The 21,472-nt window shown below is 42.3% G+C and overlaps 1 protein-coding gene across 6 annotated transcripts in view; it reads right to left on the reverse strand.

The window, feature by feature from the left end:
• Positions 1 to 21,472, reverse strand: part of NFATC1 (nuclear factor of activated T cells 1) — a 115,885-nt gene that overhangs the window by 21,806 nt on the left and 72,607 nt on the right. For 3 of the 6 annotated variants that reach the window (XM_051611131.1, XM_051611132.1, XM_051611136.1), the window contains one exon: positions 9,497 to 10,183. In XM_051611131.1, the coding sequence (XP_051467091.1) occupies positions 9,497 to 10,183 (687 nt within the window). Of the gene's footprint in view, positions 1 to 9,496; positions 10,184 to 21,472 lie in introns of those variants that run through there. The other 3 variants (XM_051611133.1, XM_051611134.1, XM_051611135.1) reach the window with 3 other exon arrangements.

Consider the following 21,472-nt stretch of genomic DNA (forward strand, 5'->3'; position numbering starts at 1 on the left):
GATTTACATCATTCTCACTGACCACAATTTCAAAGAAGTAAAATAATTAGCATGCTGAGTCTTATAGCTCATTACAAATATGTCTGTGTATGTGTACAGAATATGTATGTACAGAATAGAAATAAAAGTTCAAATAAATATTCTTCAGTTTTGTACTTTTGGAGGCTTCTAACCCAAAATAGCATTTTTTCTACTTCTAAAGTAATTTGCAGAAGATTTTCCTATGAGGTGGCAATGAAACATTTTTTTCCTAAAGCACTAGAAAAAGCACTGACTGCTGATCTCAGGATATCAAAATTGATTTTTAGTATCTACTGCAATACCCATTCTGCAACCCCAATTATATCACAAGAATTATGGAATGGAACAAATCTTTAGCCCTAGCTCCTACAGAAATCTAAGATCAAGAGCAATCTGGGTAGCACAGACTTCAAGTGTCAAATCTTGTCTTCTGCTCTCTCATATGGCTGCAGCAGAGGCCAAAACCAAGCAGAAAACCCATGCTTTAATTGTGCAAAGGCAAGGCAAGTGAGGATTGTTCTTATGCATACATACATAAGCTGTAACTACATAAGGACCAAAAAATTTAATCCACTAATTATGGACTTTGACAGCTTGTAGCATTGCTTTTCAAGACTGTTTAAGTGCTCATATTGCAATTTATGTGCTCAGGAGCAATATAATTTGGGAATTTTGACACACTTGCAGCACCATGTCACTTTGCTTTCTGGTATTTGTCTTTCACTAGGCTTCCAAGTATGCAAAATATAGAAGACCTACCAACAAAGGAAAGCCTGTAAAGCAGGCAGAGGGTTGGTCTAGCTTCCTGATTTCCACACAAACCCAGCCAGGCTGACCAATGAAGAGCAGGACCATGGCTTTCCTACTATATTTCTTTCTTACTCACTGGCTGTTTCCAGGTATTTTCAATGTCCAGACTTCACAGACTTCCTCAGTTACAGAGGAGGAGGAGAACATTTTAAGGGTCTGCTTTTTTTCATAAGCTTCCTCCTAGCCTGGAGATAAGCCTGGTGTGGAAAGCCTGTGCCTGCTTTGGTTGCAATTAGCATTAGCTCCTCGGGCAGGAGGAAAAGGCAGGAGCCAGGTTATCAGGCAGCCCGCCTTTGACAGTGATGGTCAAGCTGCTATCAGGCCCATGACTGAATCCCCCAGCTGTCTGGCAGACACAGATGAAACAATCAACTGTGCCATGCAGAAATCTGCTAGGAAAGACTCCCTCTCTGCCTGTCTATAAGCCACCAGATTTCAGTGAATGCAGCTATTATGTGTTTTAACTAGCAGCCATACTCTTGGTCCCATTCCCAACAAACCCAAAGGAAATGGTGTTATTGACTTAAATGGGAGCTGAGGCAGGCCCTTTGCTGCTCTGCAATCTAGCAACACTGCAGCTTGCTAGTGCTTAGCCAAGTATGTGAAAGCAGGGAGTTTACTCATGAGAATGCTTCCTCTTGACACATACGTGTTTGCTGGGCTGAGCCGGCGGCTTGCTGCAGCCCAGCTCTGCCGAGATGCAGCTGGGCTCTGTGTGATACTCTGCTCCCTGGAGAAGAGGGCTTTTCTCAAACAATTTGACCAGAAGTGTTTTGCCAAGATGCATTCAGAACATGAGAGCACAGAGGCCATCCACGAGTCACGGGGCCATACCTGAGGAGCTAACACTGCACAGCTCAGCAGAAGCGCTTCAAACAAGCAACATATTCCTAAAATGAATTGCGTCGGAACAATACTTTCTTATGAAGCTTGTGCTTCTGCAAGCCACGTATTTTCCTTGGCACTCCCCCAGACTTAAAAGCAGATGTAAATGTTACCAAGGCTCAGATACAGCAACTTCTTCTCCCCTGATCGCCAAGGAAAACTTACAGAAAATAACCCACAAAACCTTTACCATTTGAAACAGCAATGCCAACAGCCATTACTGTAGAAACAGGAGAATGAATCAGGCATGGGAGTTAGAAGTGACCTCTTCCCCAGCTAGTTGTACAGCCACTAGCAGGGCTGCAGCATGAAGCTGGCTCTTAGCTGAGAAAAGAGCACAACGCAGCTTCAGCTGAACACTTAATGATGGAAAATGTTTAACATGAAGGTGTGCATGCACACATCAAGCAAACGCTGGGTTTTCAACACTAAAATCAGCACAGCCTGCTGATTCCTGCAGCTTTCTTATTAATTGGCCAGCTTCCTGCTCCCTCTGCCAGTGTCTACCATCATTGAATGAGGCTGGAGGCACTCAGGACGCCTCTGAAGTGTCTGGACACTTCCTTGAAAGCCTGAGACTTAAGGACCCCTCTGGAAATATAAGTGTTGATGTTAGAAGAAATCAAAGTTTGCTGCTAGGTTTCACAGCATACTGCAGCTAAGAGATAGCCAGGTCTGCCCTGTGGGCAACCACATTTCTGGGACTGGAGAAAACCAGGAGTGACCCCCAGTCTGGTCAGCTGCTTTTCTGGGTGCCTTTCTCTGGTGGGCATGCAGGGAGAACAAACTGAGGAAAACCACTAGAAACAGCAAAACCCAATCCTGCGGGTGTGGAGTTTCGTGTAACAGGATACCCCTCAAACCCAGACGTGCAAGTCCACTGAAGGTCTGACTCGAATGCATTACTTCAGTCCTCCCTTACTCATGTACAACTCAAGCCCCAAATGTTAACAACTCAGCATGTTTTATCACAGTAGCATGTACACTTTCAATCATCGTTAGGACGAGGAGGGTCTAGGCTCAGGCACCATGCCAGATTAAGCAGAACTTTCCATGAGGAAAGCTATTTGTTTTCTCCCAGAACTGCGAGGCTTGGCCAAGACCGAGTGAGGAAAAAGCTCGCCCAAGCCAGACCAAAGCATAGACAGTGTTACTGGACTTTGCAGACTACCTGCATGTTCTTCTAATGACATCTGGACCACTGGAAATCACCGAGTGCACTCAGGAGTTTTCAAAGGCATAATTGTGGCAGCAGCAGACTAAACTTAATGCCTCAAGAGCCAATCGCTTTAATCATGAAGCTGAGATGTACGAAAAAGATACATTTCAGCAGAAGAATAATTCTGTCTGCTATGGTTCCTGTTCAAATAAACTATATCACCAAACCATGTGCACGTGAAGAATATAGAGGAGTGAAAAAAAAGCACATATGGTTTAGAGGCAAAAAACTTTCATATATACTGTAGAGGAGATACATGGACTTGTCAGACATCTAACAGTTCAACACTGTAAGCAATTCATGGAAATGACATTAGCAATAGCTCATATTACATCCAGGAGTTACAGCTTTTACTGCAAAAGTTATTTTTAAAAGAGCCATGTTTAAAATGAAATGGCTGGCAGGGCTGCAGCTTTCAGTAACACTTTACCTGTGGTTTTGCCACTTTTACATACTTATCGGGGGCTTAATGCTCCCACTTTACTTTTTCAGAGTAAAATAAAAAGTTGCAATGAGTGCATTCATTGGCACAGTGCTATAAAACTCACAGCTGTGCAAAGACAATGGCAAGAACAAAAGCCTCCTTGTTTTAAAAAAGATGGTGATGTGGTTCTGATACTTTCTGTTAGCCACATTTTAAACATCGGATAACTTCATTTATGGCCTAAGAATTTTCATCTTACTAAACAAAGATTTATAGATCAAATCAAGTCAAAATCAGGATAGAGACCTTTGTGAAAATGCCTGTGTGGAGAGGAGGAGGCTGAACTAATATACAAAACTTCAGACAAGAGATCTGTTTTTCAAATACTGTTATGCCACTTCTGGCTCCTACACATGACCCGGGGTGTTCTGGAGAACAGTTTTTTCAACAGCAGGTACAACCCTGGCCCCACTGCCAGCAATTGGAGCGTGCTCTCAGTTTCAGTGTGGCTGGGACTGCATCTCAAAAGTTGAGATTAGAACCCAGGCAAAGCTCAGGGAAGACAAAATCTGCTCAAGTTTCAGTACTCCAGCACACCTTGATTAAAAAATTGTCCAGGCTGCTGCTTTGTTTTCAATTTAAAAGTGTTTATTTACAGTTCTGTGTATTACCACAGAGTGTATGATACACCCTGAAAACACAAGTAATACATTTTTTCCTGTTGCTACCAATGTGCTTCCCCCTTGCTTTTTTGAAATAGCTTCATTTTAATCTGTAATGAAAACTACCTTATTTGATGTTTCTAATGGCAGGAAATAATTTGACAATTGAGTGTCATTTTGCTGCAGGTAAAAAATGTAATAACTTTTGGGAGTGCCAGTTACAACCTGAAAAATGTTTCTTGGCATTAGCATGCCTGATTGAACTTTCTCCATCCTAGTGAAATAGAAACTCAGTTCTGTGTTCCACACAGGCTACACTAGGTCCAGGAAAGGGAAATGGGGATAACGAAGGTGATTTCAAGTCACCTCTAGCATCTCCTGTTGTGAGCCGGGCCAGTTCCCAGCTGCCTGGACATCCTGAAAGCTGTCTGAACTTATATTCTACCACCTCTGGTTTGGGGTTTCTCCCACCACTAAGAAGAACATCTAAAATTTCGAGTAACTACCTGACCTGCCCTGGTCAACAGAAAAGAAGCAGGATTAGTGCAAGAGTAAACCAGCACAGCTTTTGACTCAAGTCCCAGTTGGGGGGACAGAGAGAGGAGCACATTCAAAAGTGAGATATTATAAACTATGTACATTTCTACATTCCCTTCAGAGAACGACTGGTTCGAGGGACCAGGAAGAATTCTCAGATGATTGTAGCCTTCCCAAACAAGCCATTGCTTCAGATAATGCTAATTCCACTTCACACCACAAAGGGCTGTCTGGTATATTAAACTCATCAATCCCCAAATAAAATGTTTTTTCTTAAAATAAATCACTGCATTGACTTGTACTGAAGAAGTCCCTCTCTCCCTCTCCCCTCCCAAGTCTGCTTGTCTAAGGATTCTCCATTAACTCCACCACCCTTGCACCCCACATTAATCCCAGTTTACATTTGAAAGGAAAATGTCAGGTAACCTTCACTGGTTATAGCAGGGGTGGCACAGGCACATGGAGCCAGCATTAGCCCTGGCGTGGTCTGCCAGGATGCCCCAATGCCCTGCAGGTAAGAGCTTCTGGCTCTTACAGGAAACACCCCCCCGTCCCACTGCAAAAGACCATTGCAGGCATAAGAGGATCAAAAGCAGGCATAAATGTCACATTTCAACTGTTTTTTATGAAATTTTTCTGTGAAAGCAGCAAAGGTGGTCAGCCATAATCTTTGTTAGGAGACTGAACTCAGAATTATTTAAAAAGAGTGCTAGTATACAGGCCAGATACCTTTCAATATCAAGAGCGCAGCCATAATGTATCAGGTATTGCTTTGCAGGATGAGCTTTCAATATATTCTACATGTTGAATCATATATTCACATACTGAAAAGCACAGCACATTTAATAAGTAGCCCAGGTGGCTACTGTAGATTTTGATTTAAAACAAGATTGCCAAGATCAAAATTCACTTGCCAAAATGGGTGCTTCCTTTATATCACTTCAGCTGCTCACCATTACTGAAGCAGAAAAACATCATATGCAGGATATGTATTTATATAAGCTAGCTCACTGACTCTTTTTTTCCATCTATACAGTATAGATGGTCTATATTTGGAGATATTCCAGACCAAAAGGAATGAATATTGCTTTGATCCAATAAGCTGAAACCAAAATATTTCTGTATATGCCTAGTCCAAGATTGTTATACATAAATCAAATCCCCTCAAAGTGGTAAACAAGAAACCCAAATTTTATCACCAAATATAATCTGGCATACCCAGTTAGACATTTTATTTGTCTGGTAGTCCTACGCTGGATGGCTATACCTCACACTTTGTAAGTACTTTCAGGTAAAACTGGAGGTATTAAATAACTACAAGATACCGTGAAGTTACACTTTTTTCATGGAATGATGATTTGAGAATTTAATTTTTAATGTCATTACAATATTTAATTACTTTTAAAGTTATTCTAGGGATAGGGAAAGGTTGGTATACTTAGAGTAGCAGGCAAGGAAAGCAGTTAACGACATCTTACCCCTCTCCGGCTTTCATATCGTTCATAGGTGCAATGATTGAAAAAACACTAAAAATAGTTTAAATCACACTACATGAAGCGATATGAACTGAATCAGTGAGACAACAAATTATAAAGAGGTACAGCAGCAATCTAAAGAGAGTAACTGTCCTTACTCATGGGTATGATTTGATATTCTGGTTTTCAGAATATGGTCATAAAGCACAGATATCCCACCCTCTCCTCCAACAAGAAAAACTCTTAAAGATGGACATGTTGAAAACAAGAAACAATAGTGATGGCTTAAAAGCTCCTATTCCCAAAAAAACTGAGCACATGAAAACTGAGCTGCTCCTATTTAGTATGAGCCACTCTGCAAAACCCATTCTCCCTTATTCCACAGCTAAGGCCAGAGATCTGAATGAAGCAGTACCAAGCACAAAGGCATTGCACATGTGGAGTGTCTTGCCTTTTCAGTGCACATCTTGGTGAACAGCATGTACCTGGGACACTAGTAGCAATTCCTGGTGGTTTCCAGGCAGTCACTGTAGTGGCCAAACTGCCCTTTGAGACTGTGCAGGGCAGCCCAGATGTTGTCCTTCCATAACTAATAGGTGAGCATGAGAAGTCTTTTTTACCAAGACAGGATGAGTTGATTAGATAGTTGCTGGGGAGGATAAGGTGACATAAGAGGTGGCTTTAAGTCACACTTACTGTGGCCTATGGGCAGGCTGCTGCCACCCAAAGCAGTCCTGCTGCACTCCTTGACCTGCAGCAACAGGCTTTCTGCCCCTCTCATGGGCTGGACCCAGCTATTGGACCCAGGGGATTGCATCCCGCAAGTGAAAAACTGTGGGGTTTGCTATTTCTGGCAGGATAATTTTCCATTAGCCTGTTCTGCTTCTCCATAATCAATCAATATGACTCAAAGGAAGCAGTAAGAACATGTGTCTAAGGACAAGATGGATTGAGGCCTCCCTTTCCATTGGAACTGAAGCTGCATCAGATTAAATGCAATGTGAAAACAACATCTGCCCTAGTGGTGGTAAGGCTGCCTCCATGAAATGCATATAGCATAGATCTAAATGGACTTCCACCTTGACTCACAGCTTCATGCTACTGTGCTGTGCCTGAGGCATGCTGGGGCTCTCTGCATGGTTTTGACAGAGGGTCTTGGTCCACACAAGTCCCACAAGACATGCTTCCTGCCTTTAGCCCCTCTGCCACTTATTTTCTCTCTCAACTGCCCAAATGCTGAGACAAATAGGAGGACAGTAGTTATCCACACCTGATTTTTACAAGGGCTTCATCTTGTCAACACAAAATCTAGAGTAGACAACCTTTTCTTCAGGCTGTAAGATAAGGCACAGATAGGAAAGGACAGCTCATGTGGGTTATACTCCATCAGTGCGAACCGTGAGACAAACCTAAATATCTGTTTAGACACAGAAAAGGGATTTCCTCTGGTTATAGTTTCTGATTACCACCCTTAGAGAGAACTGGTGGTGTTTAATTTTTTGGAATTTGTAGGTTATTTTTTTTCTATTACACATTGTTACCATGACTGCTACGTCTGTGAATAATTCTTTCTTGGTCTATAGTTCTTGCGGTCAGCCACAGAAAGATTTTGATAGCCTGCTGGATGCCAGAGAGAAATGTATCTGGATTTGGCTAGCTAAAGACATCTTCAACATCAACTTTAACTATCAGTGCTGATGTACATGTTGGCTTCTACAATTACTTCTGATTATCTGTCAGAGGACTGGTGTGCATGTGTGTCCAGAAGTGGGGATGGAAGAGAGATGGGTGTAAAGACTACACCACTTATGCCTTGTCAGAGAGAATGAGAATTGCTGAACAAACTACAAGCTCTATCTCAGTAGCAAAGCTCTCCACACAGTTCCTCTGTTCCTCCAGGAGAAACCTGAAGTAGACATGGCTGAGGAGCTTCACCCTTCATCCCTGAGCCACAGTTCCATCCCATCAGCAGAGCCCAGCCAAAGACAGCTTTCACAGAATCACAGAACTGTTAGAGTTGGAACGGACCTCTAGAGATCATCTAGTCCAACTTTCCCACTGAAGTAGGTGCTGTCAGAGAAGTGGTTGCTGGATTTTGGAGAGGTGATGCAGAAACACTGCCCACTTCTTGTGCTTTTCAAGAAAGACAGCTATAGACCAGGTTTAGATTTTATCGATATTCTCCTCCTTCCATGGATAAGTCCTGGTTTCTCTCAAAACCAAAATTTGCCTTTTTTTAGTTTGTGTACATTTCTTGTTTGGTTTAGTTAAAATCCTGCTCCTTACAGCATAGGTAATGTTGTAAAAATGCACACTGTATGAATAAAACCTTGTCACAAAAGATGTGTTGTGCAGAACTTCAGTGAACTGAACTCCTAATTAAGAAAAATTCCTTAGACCTGTCTATCATCTGTTAAGAAAAATAATTTTCCTCAAGTTGAAAAGCAGAAGGCTGCTAGTCAAGCTCCAAAACATTAATTTGTAATCCTAATTCAGTCAGTATCATGCAGTTTGAAATTGAAGGACTAAATGCCCCTTTTTTAAAAGCAGTGCAATTAATTGTCTTTAAATTCTCCTTGAAAGACAGTAAAATTTAGATGTACCTTGGAACTAGTTAGTTTCAATGCAGCCATTTCAAAGGCATTTCTTCTTCAAATAGCATGGTATATGAAGTTATGTGGCTATTGGAAGGGAACACACGTACTGCATGAAGGTAAGGGTCTAGAATACTACTGGGATACTTAGCAGCAAGTGCTAAATCACAGTTCAGTGAGGTCACATAATCAAATTCCAGCTTATCCCTTTGATTACATTTCACTAATAAATCTTTGGAAACTAGAGTCTGACAAGTTCATCACCGCATATTAACTTTTCAGTGGTGCATATAGAATATATATATATATATATATATATATAAAGAATCTTACAAAAGCCAAAAAAGAGCAGCAGTAAGTCCAAAACAAGAGTGGAAGAAAAAGTAATCTTAATGTCAGACGCCACCAGACTGAAACGTTACATTGAAAGACGTGCCTTATTTTTTAATTCAAACCTTCTCAACTGAAGTAGAATAATTTATCGTTTAGATCCAGTGAAATACTTTGCATATCAGACGTTTCACTGCATTACAGATGGGACAATGTTAAATAAGTTTTCACTCCGGTTCCACTGGCATGGGCATAAGCCAAGACTGCATGGTTAAGTTTACAGCAACATAGCTATTGGTCATGCAGCTAGCTCTATGGTAACTAACAGCGTTTAATGCTTAGATTATACGGTTTCACTATGGCACACAAAATTAAAGGGCCTTTTACCACATAGAGACAATCCAAGCAAAAGTCCGCACCATTCCACCAGGCTGTTAATTGAACATTTTTCCACCAGGATTCAAAAGGAGGAGGGGGTTAAGGGAACTCACTGATATAGTAATATGCTTGAACGCAAACCTATGCCTTGGAAGACTTACCATCATCCAGGTACATCTGGTCCAATTCCTCAGGTTCTCGCTTGATCGTTACAGGAATAGGGGCCAAATTATGATTACTTTCCTCATGTAACTCTGGCAATGACAGTGGTTGGGTTGTTGGAGACTCATTTCTGTGAACCTTCGGCAGTTGCTGCTGCTGTTGACCCATTATGGATGAGTGAGTTGGACTGCAGGACTGCAAATAGGTTGGCTCTTGGGTAACAGATGGAACTGGAGAAGAGGGACTGTTGGGATAGACTGTTTGTTGATAACCAAGGGGACAGCTACTGCTCAGATGTTGACTCACCTGCGGCTGCAGCATGATGTGAGATGATTGCTCGGGGGAGCTTGGGTGCACAACTATAGATCTTGGCACTTCCTGTATGGTGGGGACACCTCCAGTGGGCTGCTGAAGTCCGAAGTGACTGTGGCCCGGGTTGGGGATGCACTTGTAATGAGAGGACGAAAGGTCATGCAGCTTGGGGCTTGCACTGGGAGAGGGTGACATCACAGCGTTTCTCTGCTGACAGGAGGCAAAGCCAGCCACAAGGCAGGAACCAGGATCAGGGGGCATCATGATCTGCTGGCTGTAGCATGGTTTAGAGAGAGGGCTTAAGCCTTGGTTCATTGGTCCACAGGTTTGAGTAGGCTCATAGTCATCTGTGGGTTCTGTTTTTATAATTGGAACTGTTAAAAGAAAAAAGTTTTAAATAAACATGAGTTGCGTATTGGTATGATCAAGTTGGCTTGTGGCTAGGATACCCTTTGCAAAACAAACAACGTCTTGAATAAGACTCTGTGTGTCTTTTGCCTAGTTCACCCACCCTATAAAAAAAAAAAAAAGAATGAGTCATCAGCACAAAAAAGTCACAGCTGGTTCTAATATTGAAAAGGACTATTTTCTTTGGACTCTCCTCCAGCACTAATGTGCTATAAAAATCTATTTGCAAATAGCTGTGCTTCAGTGGAAGCTTTGGACCCAAGGGCTCCATGGATTTGTAGTAATCAAAGCAAGAATTTTAACTTGGATATACTACCGCATTTCTACGGCTACTGATGGTCCATTTGATAAATGTCTACACATTTGGTAAACTGGAGCATTATAAGGTAGAGATGGGGCTTTCAGAGTTCAGTGGAAGTAAAATTGCAAAGACATGTGACAAACTACTATGTACAAGAAGTTTTCAATTATGAGGATATTTTTGAAAATATAGGATTTTATTTACTTAGTTTCTACATGATTGTGTTTAATCTTACTCACCAGCCAATGGGTGTGAAATGTAAGTTGCATCCAGCTCTCAGTGATTCTAAGTTGGATCCAAACTGTTAGTGCCAACTCCTAACAAAAGTTAACTCAGTCTCTGGCTACCAAGAAAAATGTATTCCTATTCTAGAATAACTCATCTGCTTGCTCTACCCGTTGTCCCAAGAGAGGCTCTAATTGAGCTGTCAAGCCATGTCTCTAAATACCACCAGCACATGGACAGAATGACTGTCTATGAGCATCAACTCAGTCACGATCTCCTCTCTCCAGAGGAGGGTCACAAAGATGATCAAAGGGCTGGAGCACCTATGCTATGAAGACAGGCTGAGAGAGTTGGGGCTGTTCAGCCTGGAGAAGGCTCCAGGGAGACCTTATAGCAGCCTTCCAGTACCTGAAGGGGCTACAGGGAAGCTGAGGAGGGACCTCTTACAGGGGCTTGTAATGAGAGGACATGGGGTAATGGATTAACAAGGAAGAAGGTCAATTTAGGTTAGACATTAGGAAGAAATTCTTTTAGTGTGATGGTGGTGAGATACTGGAACAGGATTCCCAGAGAACCTGTGGCTGCTTCCTCCCTGGAAGTGTTCAAGGGCAAGTTGGATAGGACTCTGAGCAACCTGACCTAGTGGGAAGTGCCCCTGTCCATGCAGGGGGCTTGGAAGTAGATGACCTTTAAGGTCCCTTCCAACTCAAATCATTCTATGATTCTATGATTATTACGACAAATGTAGAGCTGGTGTCCCAAATCAGAGAGAGGTGCCTTTGCTGTTTCTCTTACAACATATGCAACGCACAAGTAAAAGACACCCACTTTCTCTATCAGGAAAATTATAAATAATAGCGCCGAGCTAGTCAGCAGATGTCTTTTTTCAAATCAGATGCAACTCCAATGCACAGAACAGTTGAGTATGAATGCACAGTGGCATTTACCTTCTTTCCCAAAAAGAGATCCACAGGAACAGCTGTCACTTAAAGGTGCTGTTGGAAATTTACAGTGACACCAGTTAACTTTCAAAATATTAGAATAACTGACTGGCTGTAGCACAAAGTTATTAATAAAACACAACTTAGCTCAGAGCACGGGTGTTGTGTGTCTCTGCCTGTATTTTTACTTGCATGTGTTTTATAAACACCCTTATACATTGTACAGCCATCTACTATGTTGTGCACGAGTCCTCTGAACCCCTAAAAAGGCACGCGTGTGCATGTGTACATATAAAACCTCTTTTAATACTCACGAATATTGCTGCTGGTGAATGTGCTTCACTGCCCTTGTTTTACAGTCCCCTAGCCTCTTGTTAACTTTGCTCCTTTTATGTGCTTTTACATATAGATGCTAGCAACACTTGTTTCAAGATTTCTAGCACCCCTAGTAAAAACATGTCTATGTATGTAACAGCTGCACAGGTGCTGCTCAAGCCAAATGCACTAAGGATAATGGACTGTCATTGGATTCCTCATAATCTTATTTTCACCTGCTCATGCACTGCACATTGGCTAGCAGGGCTGCTAATTTACTTGGTTGCAGAGAAGCAGATTCCAGGTTCAGGAATCAGCATCACACCCTTTATGAAAATGCAAGACCAAAGAAACACACCTAGATAAACACAGCAGCTCAGATGTTGTAAGGAAATACCGTTAACAAGTTCCTGAGCTAGCAAATATATTCACATGTTTTATATTAGATTCACTGTACTAGCACTAACCACAGCACAGCTGGAAATATGATGGTTGTTGAACATTGAATTTTCCCAATATATCACTGTTACAGAAACACCTGTGCTAAATAATTCCAAGCTCAACCACTGGCTATTCAACATCAATAAACTCTGGAGTTGTCTGACTTGTTATAACCTAGGTAAGGGTTATAGTCTGGGTGGCAGACAGACTGGAGTTTTTAAAGAAGGCAGGTTCTTTATTTCAGGGTGATTTTTTGTTGCAGCTCTTCCAAAGCACATCTTTGTTACTTGGTTTACCAGGCACTTTTTTGTCACTTCACTTTTTTCTTTATAAAAGCAATGCCATGGGATCTATCTGGAGGTCTGATTAGTGGCCATGAGCACTGGGGAATCTGTCTTCAGATGTTGCTACACTGAAACACACCTGTCACAACCAACAGAGGATAACCAGTAAGTCCTACTCTGCACTGGGTGAAGGACTGATACGCAGAAGGGACTACATTCCAGACCTATTAGTTCAAAAACTCTCCTGGAGATGGTGACAGCAACCAACAACACTCCTGGCTGCCCATAAATTCAGAAGGAAAATAGACTGGTGTTAATTACAGGATCAGTCAGGGTAAGTCACAGTAGCTTGTTTGCTGATGGCAAGTGGTTGGTAGCCAGAGAGAGAAACAAGGAGAGATACGAGATTCAATGAGTTCTCCATTTTATTTGACTTGTGTTTACATTGTCCCCATGTACTGCTCTGAACTGATACACACCTAAGCATCAGTTACTTCATGAAAAGAGAAACAAGTTATCTTTAAATGAACAGATACTACATGCACTTAGGCTCAGAGGTGTCTGAACTTGTTCAACTGAATTGCCTCCATTACCTTTTAAAATGTGTTTTTCAACACAGTAAAAAAGTCTCCCCTTGCTCAGTATCATATATTTTGTTTGTATGCAGATCAATCTCACCACTAGAATAGGTATCACACTGAAAGACAGAAAAAAATACTAATGCTGAAGTGGTGAGGGGATTTGTATCTGACTTGTCAGTGCTTTGCCATTTGTGTAGCCATTTCACTCTGTGCAGACTGAACATAGGAATCTCACCAAGCTCGGTTGCCAGCCAGTCATTCCCCCTTCAAACAAGTGTGTCTTCACAGGGTACCAGCTTGGAGAAGGAAGATCTGTAGGATTTTCTTTTTTTCTTGGAGAAACCACTACTAATGACCCAGAGAATCTGGAATCAAATCTGCAAAGCTGAACATGTCAGCAGAAATGCAGGACATTAACACTCTCCTTTCTGGCTAGGTCTCAACTTCTGAATTTTACATGAATAACTGTATTACTCGACCTGAGGAGAAGAGATACCACAAATTGCTACATTACATCAGTTAACAGTTTATTTATGACACTCCATCCTGTATCTGCTTCTCCCCAGCCTATGTAACTTCACCAAACAGAGTCACAAAGGTAAAAAAATCTTTGGCTATATTTGTATTTCCAAACTCAACTCAAAAGATCAGTGGATCTGACCTCCTGATCATTCTCAAAATACTCCAAATGTGTCAAAGTTGGTGTAAATCACCTTTCATTCTTTCTTTAAAAGGGAAACTGTTTACTTCTACTTTGCAAAGGACTGCAGAGGGCCCGAGGCAGGAGCTGTGGGTACTTCAAGGCACATCTTCCAAAACCAATGCAGCAACAGCCTGTACCTGTACTCACTGGCTACCCACTTTCCACCACAGTGTCCATGGTGTTACTCAAATGAGTTAAGATACTTGCATGGAATAAGGCTACCAGTTCCTAAAACACCCTACCCACTGCCTCACTGACTTTTAAAGGACTGAGACCCTTAGCTGGGACCACCAGCTAGAGGACACAAACCTTGAGTTTTCACCTTCACCGTCTTTTTCTAGGCAGGAACCCAGTGGATTCCCTCAGAGTAGCCAGGGCTGATCACCAGCCAGACACAGACTAGTGTTACTGCTTACCTATTGACTCAGGTACGATTAACTGCAAATCCTTACAGACCTGAGCTAGAAAAAAGGGTGTCATTCTCAAACACATCCCTGTGGAGGCATGGTAATCTAGCTGCCATAATACTTCACCATTTCTGCCATCACTCACTTGCACAAGTGGGTATGTCACAGAGGATGATGTGACTTGATACAAAGAGTGCAGTTAATTTTCGCAGGATTACTGTTTAGCAGAGAATAGTATCAGCTTGACTAACTTTTAGCTCAAATATTTCAAATCTTAAGTGACTCAGTAAAATCCTGCCAGCTGAAAGAGACACTCATAGTCACACAGGAGGCCTGGACTGGCAATTAACGGGAAAGCCCTATAGCTGTTCAGAGTCTGCAAGCACTTTTAGCAGAGACCAGACTATTTCTTAAATACAGCAGACCCACATTGAATGGCGGCAAGGATTCTGTCACAAAGCTGCTCTGTGGTGCTGAGATAACAGCTAGTCTTGCAGACTCTCAGCTTGGCTAGAATGAAAAATTGTGACTGAATTTGCCATACACTAAGATGTGCCAATAATAAATTACGGCAATGAAGCCAGAATTGGTGAAACTGTGAACAGAAAAGATGATGTAGTTCTTACATGTGCTCAGACTCATGTTACCCATTTAAGAGACCCTACTCTGCTGATGGATCAGGCCCTTGCCATAAAAAGGGAAAAATGAATGCAAGTTCAGTTTGCATGGTGAATTTTTAACCACTTCTTATTTCACAATGTATTAGGTTGGCCAACAGACAATTTTAAATAGTCCTCAATTTTGAGTCTTAAAAATATGACAGACCTCACAATTCTGAATTATTCTGATAAGCAATTTAATCTCTGCTAATTGGTTTTCAATGGTTCAAAGATGCCTTCTTCGACTCCGGACCCATGTCATTATGTCATCTAATTTAATACAAAGTTCTGAGAACTGAGTGTTGGCAGCAGCCCTGGCTATAAATCAAAGCTTCCTACTCAGAGAGACCAGGGTTATGACATCATACCAAGGCACTGGGCAGAAGACAATAGTCCTTCTGTGTGGGTCTGAATCTGGGAGAAATATTTCAGCCAGTTCTGGAAGCCCAACATTTAAATGAAAAGTTTTTCTAGCAGGTAAAAAGTTAATATATCAAACCTTGAAGAAAAATAATAAATCATGCACATTCAGTAAAGGGAGTCAGAAAGTACTTAAATATAAATTGTATGTACTTTTTGACAATTCTAACAAGTCTATTTGCTTTTGAATGTTAGCAGTCCAGAGGGGTTTTTACAAATTTTTTTGGGGTACTATTATAAATATGTGAACTGAGAAAATATAATAATGTAAATTAAACAGATGTTTATCCCCATTAACAGTAACCTAAAAAAATTCCCATTTCCATGTAGTATTATCAATGCAGAAATTTATGGTACTATAATGTATTTATTTTACCCTTAAGTTTGATTGAACCCATAAAAAAAAATAGCCACCTTTCATGATGCAGACTATGATGCAGTTCCCTGGCACCAGCACACAGATTTTGGTCAGCATATGAAAATCAAAGCACTACTATTTTAATCATGTGCACACACACAGTTCTTCAACTTCTGGACTAAACATCTCCTAATTGGTAAGAATTTGGGAATAAGACTTTCAAAGAGGGTTGAGTAGTTAGGTGGCCAGTTGTCCATTACTGAGCTGAGCTGTGAAATGCCATTTGTGCTTTTGAAATCCTCCCGTCAGTCAGTTCTGAGACAGGCAGCACAAGGTCCTCACCACGAACCAGACGTTCCTTCAGAAGATGCTAGACAGGTCATCTCAACTGCTGCCCTGCTGGCCCCCTGGAGACAGAGCCAGGGATGTGGATACATCTCCATCTACTGCTTAGGCACTCAGGATTTGTGCAAAGACGAAATCCTGTCCCCTGCAGCAGCATCAGCTGCATTCAGCAGGCTTCAGCAAAGTGAGGACCTCACCTCTCATTCTGACTCTGAGCCTGGTGCTGGGGAGAGACAATGGGCTGGCTGCCCTCAGAAACTATAAACCTCCGGTTCTGTAACAGTAGCACAGCCCTGGCGGAGCAAAACTTTCTGAAACACCCTGCCAACGTATCAGAAGCAGTAGCAATCTCTGTGATGAGGGATGGGCAGTCAGCCCCTGAGATCTCCTGACACAGTCACTACAGAGGCCTTTGCAGATGCTGTCTGTGAACTGGATGTTTTTCCCGAGGCACCAATTCTACCAAAACATTTTTAAAGGTCAAGCTACTATCAAGCCTTCGCGTTTTAGTTAATAACACTAGAGCACAGTGACTAAGAAACAAAGGAAACCTCATGCTATCAAGCAGCTGTAGGCAGCACACGTGTGATTGCAGCTTTTATCTAAGCAAGCATCTGAACAAACTCACCTTCACTCACTAGCATACTGCTGTTGGTACTGCTCTCTGGGAGGGCTACCCCTAACACACTCCTGGCTGCTCTCTTTGTGTTTATGTCTATATACTTTTATGGGATCAGATGCATATGTACAGTTTTATACAAGAAAAGCCTCCAGGTAGATGGAAGCCTTGTGCATACATCTCAGCCTATAATCTCAGACAGTGCCATTATCTGATTAGAAAATGCTTTCCACCTAACTCATTTACTAAATGCTTTTTAACAGCTGTTAAACTATTAGGTTATTCAACACATATTTATGAGACATGAGATTACATTGGTAGCTTGGTGCACACAGCTAAACCAGGTGGGAAAGAGTGGAAGGCAGATGGAGGGTATTTGGGCTGTGTTAGTACAGAAGATAAGCATTACCTTTCTTCAATAGAAAAGGGAAAAATTCTTAAAAGGCATGATAGATTTTCCATCACACCACCTTATTAAATCCTACAATGTTGAAAAGGGTAAATCAAGCGCTGTGGTATGCCTGCTTGGGTTGCTCTACTGCTGCTCCTATTGGGGCAGCACCCAGCTCCACTGCTGCCTTGAGCAGTAGGTTTAACTGTGCACAATGCCCAGGCTGCACTGGCCAAGGCTTTCTATGGCGTAGCTGTCAGACATGTTAAAATTCACTGGGATAATGTCTTTTTTTGACCATGTGGCATGTTACACAGACAGTGCTGACATTACTTCTGCTCTTCTGATGAAGGGAGAACAGGAAAGTGGGGGCCACAGGAAGGGGTCCTGCAAGGCAGCATTGTGGGGGCAGCTCAATGCTCCTTATCCCTGGCAGTCCTGCAGGAGGATTTGAAGGATGGGCTGGCAGGAGGGCTTTCTTACTGCACCAGTGCTACCCCCAGATCCACGCTCTTTGGAGAGAGGTGTGGACCTAGCTGACCTCAGCCATCATGGCTATGAAATGGTCTTTGCCCTCAGAGATGGATGCAGTCCCTCCCAAAGCCAACAGAACACACAGTCGCCCAGGCATTTCACCTTCAGCAGCCACCACCACCACCACATCCTCTTGAGGATCAATCACTGGGCTAGATTAATTATGGTGATCAGCTACCTGAGGAGAACAAAAGTAAGCATCTCCTGTAATCCTGCCCATGTAATTCTAAACCCTGTTCTCTCTCACACAAATTTTGCCTTTTGGCTTTTAAGCTAATTGGAAGCTCCACGCTCGCTAACATATGCATATGAAATCACTGGGAGGTAAGTGCGGGAGTCGTCAAAATGCTCATGCAGGGGGTTCAGTGACCTAAGCTATAGGCTGGGTATTGTTGTCTGAAGAGGAATATTTGAAAATGAAGGTACTGACAAAAGACAACTTTATGCACTGGAAGTTAACTATTACAGATGCTCACTGCTGCTGCACCAGAGCTTGCTGTTAAGACACAGCCATGGGCTTCTGCATAGTGCTTGTCCATCCTTGCCTGTCACAGGGTCACCCCCACAGCTAATGGTCCTTCTTGGCATTCCAGATGAGGAAGGAGAACCACACAGTGTTTTGCAACAACAGATCAAGATGACTGCATCCACAGGTTGGATGTGGCTGGCTATGCTCTGGCCAACAGTAAAAACGGGACATCAACTGGACAAAGTGTGGGCATCTCTAGAGCAGACCCAGCAACTGGGAGCAAAAGCAGCTGGAAGTGCTCAAGATCAGGTTGGATGAGGCCCTGAGCAACCTGATCTGGTGGGTGGTGTTCCTGCCTATGCAGAGTGGTTGGAACTAGATGATCTTTAAGGTCCCTTCCAACCATATCATTCTATGATTCTATGAAAAGAGCCACTGAGTTGCCTGCTGTGGCACTGTCACAGCAATGTTGCACAGGCCACAGGTTAGGATCCTTTCACAAGCCAGGCACTGAATTTGGTCCTGCTCTCTCAAACGCCCCTAAATTACCACCATTTTGAAGACACGGCTAGGCTAATAATTTTGCCAGCCTGAAGCATTAAAGTTCAACAAATACTCAAGAGGTGAGAGCTGTCAGGAGAAGACGAGCAAAAGCTTCCCTCTGTATCACATGAGAGTGGTGATGCTTTGCATCCTCTTTTCATTGGTTTCTGCTAAGGTGGCCAATGTCACCTTTTAACTTAGAAAGTGAGCTGTGGGTGGAAGAGCTGAGGTGAAACGGAGGCACAGCTGCTCAATGCAATCACTAGAAAACTGCTGATTGTACCCATCTGTAGCACAGGCAGGGGATAATTTCAGAGCAGAAGCAGGAAGTCAGGAGCACACTGACAGCAACGCACAGAAGGCACCGTTCATCCTTTTCGGAAGCACAGTGAGAACTTCACCTTTGTGCTGCTGGCCTGTAAACAACAACACTAAAGCACACCTAGTCACCACAGGCAGGCTCTCAGAACAGCACTGTACCCATGGATTCAAAGTCACTTGTCTAGGTGACTAGGTTTTCAGAGGAGCTCATACCCTAGGGGTTTTGCAAGTGCCTGTAGAAAGGCAAAGAAACTGCAGAAACACTGGCTGTATGAAAGAAGGCTGTGCACTTCGAAATCTGGCCCTGTGGGAGGTGAAATGCATCCCAAATGAACGTTGTCCAGCACGTCAACATCATTTTAACAAATACCAGAAGTAGTGAAACCATTTTTAATAATGATTTGACAATTAAGAAGCCTGACAGAAAAGGAAATCAGAAACACTTTATCATCAAGTCTTTGCAAGAGTATATTTTTCATTCCAGTAAAAGAAACCCATCCACTTTCCTTTTTCTGTCTTATTAAATATTTCCTAGACAAACTAGCCTGTCTTTGCTTAGTCAACTAGCACTACTTTTCTAAATGAAATTCAAATAAAAAATTTTCTGTATTCACTGGTCTTAGTATCAATATTCAGTAGGTAGCAGAGATCATACACAGCATTCACTCCTATCTGCAAAAAATCAGTTCTTGAAAACATTTCCTGTATTTTGATGTACCTACGTAGAATAAATCTGAATGAACAGAGATATAACCCTTATCATTCATTGTGCTGTTTAAAGTCTTCTGAGCTGGAGAACTTCTTTAGTTTTCTTAGCAGATGGAAGTACACGACTTGGAACCACAGCATACATGTCTGATTACTTGTGTGCTTCTTCAGTCTCTCCAGATTAGTTTATACCTCAAATTTTTGTTTAGTGATTTCAGGTTACTATTCCTCCAGTCTGAAACGCATTCTGGGCCAATGGTATAATAAATTCATAGAAGCAAAATGACATGCAGTCATAAACAGAAATTAAAACCAAGCGTTTTTCTAGAGGGTAGTGTTCACAAATGCAGGCTTCACCAATGATTTTCCAAAATATTCTGCTGCCCATAACAAAGCCACAGAGCATGCCTGCACACAGCTGCAACAGTGGAAGGACTTTAAAAGCCAAATATCCAAGCATCTGCTCATTGTGCTTTGCTCAGACTCCTGACTGCAGTGTCCAGTGCTGGGCCTTCCTCCTCATATTCTGATGGGGCGTGGTCATGCAAAAGGTACTAGTATTTACCATATGAGCTGCAGGAATTCACCTCTGCCAGAATAGCATGAAAACTGCTTATATCTCTGTGCCACGCCTGTCTGGGTAGGAGTCCCAAGAGCCTGCACCCTGTAGGTTCCAGGACAAAACCAATATGCAATTGCTTAGCGATGCATAAATATCAAAACAGTACTAAGAAAAATTACATTGCAGTCATTTCTGTACAATACAAGCTAACAAAAGATATAGGGTCTGTTCAAATTCACTAGAACAGTAAATAAAAAATTCAGCTAGAAGAGGCTTACTAGTACTTAGGTTTATGGTCTGTTCCAAGCCAAAGACTTAAGCAAGGCTATTTTCCAGAATTTGGATCTCGTTTGCGAAGCCCCTACTTTCCATTTTGTTTTGTTATTTAAACTTCTCATTTACAGAGCAGCATTTTTTTTCTTTCTGAGGCAGGCACTCACTTCACCAAGTAAGCCCCTGCCATGCAAAACACTTGAGCTAACAGAGAGGAAAAGTACAATCCTGCCATATCTCCTCTGCATGGGAGAAGCTTTACAGTGGCAAAACTGTAACACTCTGCTGGAGAGGGTAGCTTCTCCTGGCTGCGTGTGACTGAGCTGTACTCCATGGAGATGCTACAGGACCATCCACAGGAGGTGGGATGAGTGAGGCCACATGTCCCTGGATCCACTGGCCGTTTTCCCCTAGGGAGTGAGGAGAAACAGGAGCTACAGGAAAAAAAAACAACACAACCCCTACTGCCCTGTGGTGGGGGTGGGAAGTGCACAGCAAGTCTATGGCTCTCCTGCTGCTTGCACCCTCTGCACACACCCACACCCATCCCAGGAGCACAGCCAGCGGGCTCACACAATAGTTAGGCTTTAGTCCGTATTTTGCTTTGGCAACTGAACTGTAAAATACATGTCTAATGTGCATCATGCAGCTTTTCAAAGATCCCTCATTCAGAAATACCTGCAAAATTATGGTAAACATGGAAATGTTCGCATTTTGACTAGTCCTAAAGCACAGAAGGAGAAGCTTAAAGGATATCATCTGATTTTTGTAAAACCACATCTTACACTTGATGATCACTCTGACGTTTGCTTGTCTAAAACCTACACTTCCTATGTTTGTGGAATTTGTTTAAGC

This window comes from Apus apus, chromosome 2 (genome assembly GCF_020740795.1).
Source record: "Apus apus isolate bApuApu2 chromosome 2, bApuApu2.pri.cur, whole genome shotgun sequence".
In the NCBI taxonomy this organism is placed as follows: Eukaryota; Metazoa; Chordata; class Aves; order Apodiformes; family Apodidae; genus Apus; species Apus apus.